Here is a 7,728-nt window from a genome sequence, read left to right as displayed (position 1 = left end):
TGCTTAGGTAGAAAGACTATGAGAAAAACCACACCACTGGTGGGGCCTTGATGCGGACTCGTCAAGGTGAGTGAGCAAACATACACAGGTTCCTGACATGGAAAGAAGTTTATCACTCACAGTGTCAAGAGAAGGGGGCACATCACTCCAGGCAGGGCCCAAGAGGAGCTGCAGAGCTGGGCAGGAGGCAGAAGTCAGAGCCAGGGGAGACAGAGGCCACAGGGTTTTCACAGGAAAGGCGGGACAGGGCAGGATGAAGTCTGGGGCTGGCTAGTCTGCATACTTCCAGCAGGCCCAAGGGCATAGAGCATGTCCCGCTGTCTAGTGCCTCATCCTGGGCTGACTTCAGGGAGGAGAAATACTTGGTGTGGTAGTCAGAAAAAGGAAGTGGCTGGAAATAAGTACTTGCAACAGTTGAGTTGCACATGCAGTGTGAGTTGATTTGCACATGCAGTGCGAGCTGAGTTGCATATGCAGTGCATGTTCCCAGCAAGCTGTTTACCATCTTTAGGAATGATCTAGCCCAGGAGGGACGCTCTAGCCCCCACAGCAAGACCCCAGGATGAAAATGTACCCTAACAAAAAAAAAATAGAACACAATTAATACAATTGGTCCTTTAATATTTTACCTTACGCTGAGGAACCCTCAGACATCGGGAGTGGAGATTTTCACACAGGAGGGCGTAAGTTGCCCTAAGCAACACAGAACACGTCCTGAGAGTAAGGAAGAGAAATACAGGTATCTGCGTAAGCAGTACCTGCAGTCCTGCCCATAACCCACTTTTCCATCATGCATGGTGTCTTAGTCTGTCTGTGTTGCTACGTATCTGAGGCTGTGGGTAACTTAGAAAGAGGCTTATTTGGCTCATGGTTCAGCAGGCTGTACAGGCATAGCACTGGCATCCGACCTGCTTCTGGTGAGGACTATTTGCTGTGTCAAATAGGGCAAAGAAGGCCAAGGGCAGTGAGCCAACCCCGAGGGACGGCTTGGCTTTATGACAACCATGCTCCCGGTAACTAGGGCATTCCCCTACGAACCAATCCAGGCTTGACAGAGCAAGAATGAATGGTATCCAACCATTCAGGAGGGTGTCCCCATGACCCAAACCCCCACCAGGCCCCCTCCCAGCACTGTCACACTGAGGGTCAAAGCTCAACATGAGACTTGATGAGGACAAACCAGTCACATCCACATCACAGCATATGGTATTACTCAAGAAAACCACTTTGAAATGTTGGGGGTTCAATGATAATATCCTCGAGGAGTTATAAAGGTGACAAAGGGATGAGTTTCACAATAATCAGGATGGCAGGTCTGTAGTTCTGCTGCAGGACGGTATGAAGCAAACAGTTAGTACGTGTAAAGAAGAGGCTCTGTGTGAAGCCACGTCAAGGGAGTAAGGAGATGAGATGGAAAGATGCGGCGGAGGAGAAGGCACTGGGCAGACAGTGGCCTCCCCAGAGGCTGATAGGAACCAGGTGCCTCCTGGCGAAACAAAACATTTTGTTATCAATTATTGAGACTTCACAGACACTACTAACTCCTACCAGATTTTCCTACAGGCCGGGGTGCAGGGCTGCAGGTTTTGGCTGAGACTACACCAGGATCACGGGTGAGCGGACAGCAAGCTCAGCTCATCACAGATCTCAAATATCGAATTTGTGCCTTAGGAACCCCAGTCCGTGGGCATCGCTGCTGAGGAGGTTCTGGAGAAGTGCGTGAAGTCACCTCCAGTGAAGGGAGGGCGAGTCATCGGAGGAGTAGTTGTCTTAATGAGGTCTGGGCTGGGGTGATGTCTCCACCAGCAGTGGGCATATCAGGCAGGGTGGTGTCTGGGCTACCGCTGCTCAGGATGCTGTCACTAGGAGTCCGAGCACGAGGATGATGCAGGCCTGGCGCCACCTGTGACCCACAGGTTCTGGACTCAGCCAACTGTGAGTCAGTTCCAGCGGACACCTGCAGGACTTATTTCAGCCAATCAGGATGGCATCTGAGACCAATCCAGGAGCCGCTACAACCCCACAAGGTGGTTCACACTAATCTGATGACCTTTAGTGTCACTGCCAACAATTAAAGGTGGCAACAGATGAACTAAATAGCCACACTCAATCCCACAAGAGAAACACGGCACAACCCACTCCTCTCCACAGCAAACACGTAATATGAAGGTGCATGGGTCTGTCCATCCAGAATTTCAAACACATAATATGAAGGCGCACGGGTCTGTCCATCCAGGATTTACTGTTCACCTCGTTGTAGATTACCTTTATACCGTGGGGATTCAACACCACAGAAACAGTCACCAAGCAGCTGCTGCCCTGATGGCCACAAAAAACAACCCCAGATTGCTGCAGCCAGAGGACACACATTCGTGTCACTCACATGGAAGCCTTGCTCTGCCGCTGTGTGTGCTTAAGGGCCTCATCTAGGAAGCGCCAGTGATAGTGCCAAGTGCCGTGGAACATCAGGACCAGCCGTGTCCCTGGTCTGTTTTCATGGTACACAAAGGGGCGGCACACACACAAGCAGCTCCTGCCCTAGGAGTGCTGGATCGCAGCAGCTGCCAGGACCGCTCTGCGTGCTGTGAAGAGGATCTGGAGGTCAACAGTGACACTCAGGGCTCTCACCCGTACGGCACTGCCTGAGGTACAGGAATTCCCTCCTCCCCACGTGGGGGGTGGTGGCTCTCCCTCCACGGCCATGAAATGGGGGCATCTCAGGGTACTGACCTCGGCCCTCTCCACTCTGCCTCTCTTTGCACCCTGGTGTTTTATCTGAAGAGATCAGGTATAGGAGAGGAACAAGGGCATTTTCATAAAATGTAGAGCTGTGTTATGCCCCAACCTTGGCCAGTGTGGGACCCTACAGAAGGGTCATGCCTAAGAGCATGTCCAACCAACCAGAGCCTACACTGCTCACACAGGATCCCATCTGGATCCTCAAGACTAACCAACCAGAGCCTACACTGCTCACACAGGATCCCATCTGGATCCTCAAGACTAACCAACCAGAGCCTACGCTGCTCACAGAATCACATCTGGATCCTCAAGACTAACCAACCAGAGCCTACGCTGCTCACAGAATCACATCTGGATCCTCAAGACTAACCAACCAGAGCCTACGCTGCTCACAGAATCACATCTGGATCCTCAAGACTAACCAACCAGAGCCTGCACTGCTCACAGAATCCCATCTGGATCCTCAAGACTAACCAACCAGAGCCTACGCTGCTCACAGAATCACATCTGGATCCTCAAGACTAACCAACCAGAGCCTACGCTGCTCACAGAATCACATCTGGATCCTCAAGACTAACCAACCAGAGCCTATGCTGCTCACAGAATCACATCTGGATCCTCAAGACTAACCAACCAGAGCCTGCACTGCTCACAGAATCACATCTGGATCCTCAAGACTAACCAACCAGAGCCTACGCTGCTCACAGAATCACATCTGGATCCTCAAGACTAACCAACCAGAGCCTACGCTGCTCACAGAATCACATCTGGATCCTCAAGACTAACCAACCAGAGCCTGCACTGCTCACAGAATCACATCTGGATCCTCAAGACTAACCAACCAGAGCCTACGCTGCTCACAGAATCACATCTGGATCCTCAAGACTAACCAACCAGAGCCTACGCTGCTCACAGAATCCCATCTGGATCCTCAAGACTAACCAACCAGAGCCTACGCTGCTCACAGAATCACATCTGAGTCCTCAAGACTAACCAACCAGAGCCTACGCTGCTCACAGAATCACATCTGGATCCTCAAGACTAACCAACCAGAGCCTGCACTGCTCACAGAATCACATTTGGATCCTCAAGACTAACCAACCAGAGCCTACGCTGCTCACAGAATCACATCTGGATCCTCAAGACTAACCAACCAGAGCCTACGCTGCTCACAGAATCCCATCTGGATCCTCAAGACTAACCAACCAGAGCCTACACTGCTCACACAGGATCCCATCTGAGTCCTCAAGGCCCACTGTTAGCCAGGCTGTGACTTGGACACTGTAGCAACCAGACTGGAAGATTTCTACAGGGAACAGAGTCCTCATTCCAAGAATCGTCAGTGCAGCATCATAAAGGTTCAAAATACGTCTACAGAACCCCCAGAAAGATATGTCTCAAGTTAGCCCACAAGGTTTTAGGACACAGGGAAGCGATTCCTATCTTCCGCACATTCACAACACTTCAAGTGTCAATCACCACGTTTAATACTGAAGGTTGAGGAAAGATGTAATGTAAAAAATGACTTCCTAACAATTCTCACCCTCCTAAGGTTTTTCTCCATTGTGAGATCACAAGGGATCATCAAAGTACTGAGCAGAACAGCAACAACGCTGCTAAGTATCACACATCAGCAGGGTTCTCTCCACTGGATACCTTCCATATTTAGCAAGACCTCAGAGAACACTGAGGGCTTTCTCTGTGTCTGCCGCGTAGGGCTTCAGGGTGAGTTCTTGCCTGCCGGGTTGTGATGAGATGCTGATGGCCCGGCCACATTCCTCAAGTCACGGGCATCTGGAGAATGAGAGGCCTTTCATGTCTTCAACGTGAATGAGTGTAGCTGACAGCTTCCCCACATTCCTTACATTAGTAAAGTTTCTCATCTGTGTGAATTTGAGCGTGATGGTTAAGGCATGAGGAATTCTTAAAAGATCTTCCACAGTCCTTACATACAAAAAGCTGCTCTTCAGGGTAAGTTTTTAAATGTTCTTTTAGTAGGTAAAACTTACTGTATGCTTTCCCACATTCCTTACATTTATAGGGTTTCTGCCCAGTGTGAATTCTTCCATGTTTACGCAGGTGAGAGGAGGCACGGAAGGCTTTCCCACACTCGTTACATATATAAGGTTTCTCTCCTGTATGAGTCCTTCTGTGTTCGATAAGGTGTGAGGAGGAAGCAAAGGCTTTCCCACACTCCTTACATATGTAGGGTTTCTCGCCGGTGTGGGTTCTTATGTGCACAATAAGGTGTGAGGACGTGGTGAAGGCCTTTCCGCATACTTTACATTCATAAGGCTTCTCTCCAGTGTGAGTTCGTATGTGCTCGGTTAGGCTCGAAGAAACAGTGAAGGTTTTCCCACAGTCCTTACATTCATAAGGTTTTATTCCAGTGTGAATCTGCATGTGCTTATTCAGGCACGAGGAATTTCTGAAGGATTTCCCGCATACCGTACATACAAAGGGCTTCTCCTCTGTGTGAGTTTTCACATGCTCATTCAGTAGATAAACCCTATTGTAGGCTTTCCCGCAGTCCTTACATTCGTATGGCTTCTCCCCGGTGTGTGTCCGCGTGTGTTTAGTGAGGCCTGAGCGCCCCGTGAAGGCTTTGCCACACTGCTTACATTTGTAGGGTTTCTCTCCGGTATGGATTCTCGCATGCTCAGTCAGGCTTGAAGAAACAGTGAAGGATTTCCCACAATCTTTACATTCATACGGTTTCTCTCCAGTGTGAGTCCTTATGTGCTCAGTAAGGCCTGAGGACGTACAGAAGGCTTTCCCGCAGTCCTTACACGTGTATGGCTTCTCGCCTGTGTGTGTTCGTACGTGTCTAGTAAGGCCACAGCGCACAGTGAAGGCCTTCCCACAGTAGCTGCATGTATAGGGTTTTATTCCAGCGTGAATTCGAACATGATTACTAAGGCATGAGGAATTTCTAAAATATTTTCCACAAACCACACATGCAAAGGGCTTCTCCCTCGTGTGAGTTTTTACATGTTCATTCAGTAGATAAAACCCACCGCAGGCTTTCCCACAGTCCTTACATTCATAGGGCTTCTGTCCAGGGTCTGTTTGGACATGTTTAGAAAGACCTGAGCATCCAGTGAAGGCTTTTCCGCATTCTTTATGTTCATAGGGTTTCTCTGTAGCATGAATTCTTACATGTTGAGCTAGGCTAGAAGAAACAGGGAAGGCTTTTCCACATTCTTCCAATTCACAGGGCTTCTCCCCAGTGTGGACTCGCACATGACTAGTAAGGTAGGCAGTGTATCTAAAGGCCTTCCCACATTCCCCACATAGGTGCGGATTCCCGACAGCATGCATTTCAACAGGTGTGGCACAGCCTGTGGAGTGAGTGAGAGCTTTCCCACACTGCTTCCATTCCCATGTTCCTTCTCCATTGTGACTTCCCGCACGTGCCTGAAGGTATGACTGATTAAGGAATGCTTCCCCACAGTCGCTGTAGTCAAGAGATCTGTCCCGAGTGCATGCTTGCTGGTAAATAACATTTGGAGTAGGGCTGAAGGCTTTTCCACACTGACCCAACACAGAAAATTGCTCTCCTATTTTGAACAAGGTTTTCTGGCATGGAATAAGAAAGTCTTTTTCATAATGATTAGACACACAACTGTCTCCTGTATTTTGAGTTCTCATGTGTGTGCTGAGGCCTGAGTGTTCACTGAAAGCTTCTCCACACTGCGTGCAGTCACAGAGCTGCCCTCCGTTGTGGCTTCTCGCCTGTTGGTGAAGAATGAGTGGTGGTCAGGGGGTTGCTGAGGCTGATTCATAGATCTCACCCAGCTCAAGACAGAGTATGACGATGATGATTATGATTTTTGCCATTTTCATAACATGCAAGCAGCTCCTGCCCTATAGATGTCTTTCAAGTCAAACGAGGAGCCCAACTGCAAGAATCCTGTGCCATCAGGATGGGCGTGGTGGCTCACGCCTGTAATCCCAGAACTTTGGGAGGCTGAGGCGGGCAGATCACCTGAGGTCAGGAGTTCAAGACCAGCCTGACCAACATGGAGAAACCCTGTCTCTATTAAAAATACAAAATTAACCAGGCATGGTGGCACATGGCTGTAATCCCAGCTACTCAGGAGGCTGAGGCAGGAGAATGGCTTGAACCAGGGAGGCAGAGGTTGCAGTGAGCTGAGACTGCACCATGGCATTCCAGCCTGGGCAACAAGAGTAAAACTCCATGTCAAAAAAAAAGAATCGCCCAGGCTCAATGGCTCACTCCTGTAGTCCCAGCACTGTGGGAGGCTGAGGTGGGAGGATCACGAGGTCAAGAGATCGAGACCATCCTGAGCAACATGGTGAAATCCCGTCTCTACTAAAAATACAAAAATCAGCTGGGCGTGGTGGCAAACACCTCTAGTTCCAGCTACTTGGGAGGCTGAGGCAGGACAATCACTTGAACCCAGGAGGAGGAGGTTGCAGTGAGCGGAGATCGTGCCACTGCGCTCCAGCCTGGCGATGGAGTGAGACTTCATCTCAAAAGAAAGAATCCTGTGCCATCTGCTCTAACTTCGAAAAGTCTGTGCACACAAAACAGCTCTGCAATCTCAAGACCTTGTCACGTGTGCGCTGACGCGTGTCTGAAGCACCAAGTTTCGAGACAGGATGAGGTCCTCCCAAATTCCGCACATTCAGAGTGTTCTCTACAGACAACCCCCGCCTGAGTGGATCCTGCTTCTCTAAATTCTCTCAATTTTGCTCATTTTCTACAGTGGAATTCCCAATCTTTTATGAGTGTGATAAATAAAAAAATCTCTCTTGTTAATCTTACCGTCTGTGTCTCATTTGACGTTCTCAACCAAGATCTATCCTGCCAAAGTGCTGGCCCTTTGGTTTTAAGTCGCCATTCTGAAAAGAAAAAAAATGACCTAAAAACGATCAAACTCATTGGTATTTGTTTTCATATAAGACATGGCAGAAAAAAAATAAAGATAGATTTGAGGAGTTTGGCCATGTGTAAAATTTGGA

General features: G+C 49.1%; 1 protein-coding gene across 5 annotated transcripts in view; it reads right to left on the bottom strand.

The window, feature by feature from the left end:
• Positions 1–600: 600 nt before the first annotated feature.
• ZNF778 (zinc finger protein 778) overlaps positions 601–7,728 on the bottom strand; it is a 34,850-nt gene continuing 27,722 nt past the window's right edge. For 4 of the 5 annotated variants that reach the window (XM_063612563.1, XM_055232842.2, XM_063612561.1 and 1 more), the window contains 2 exons: positions 7,532–7,608; positions 601–6,474 (listed from right to left, as the gene is read on the bottom strand). In XM_063612563.1, the coding sequence (XP_063468633.1) occupies positions 4,606–6,474; positions 7,532–7,608 (1,946 nt within the window). In that variant the 3' untranslated portion in view covers positions 601–4,605. Of the gene's footprint in view, positions 6,475–7,531; positions 7,629–7,728 lie in introns of all 5 variants that reach the window. The other variant, XM_063612560.1, reaches the window with a different exon arrangement.

Source organism: Symphalangus syndactylus, chromosome 11, assembly GCF_028878055.3.
Source record: "Symphalangus syndactylus isolate Jambi chromosome 11, NHGRI_mSymSyn1-v2.1_pri, whole genome shotgun sequence".
NCBI lineage: Eukaryota > Metazoa > Chordata > Mammalia > Primates > Hylobatidae > Symphalangus > Symphalangus syndactylus.
Note: the sequence above shows the minus strand (reverse complement) of the source record. Positions and strands in the feature narration are given on the sequence as shown.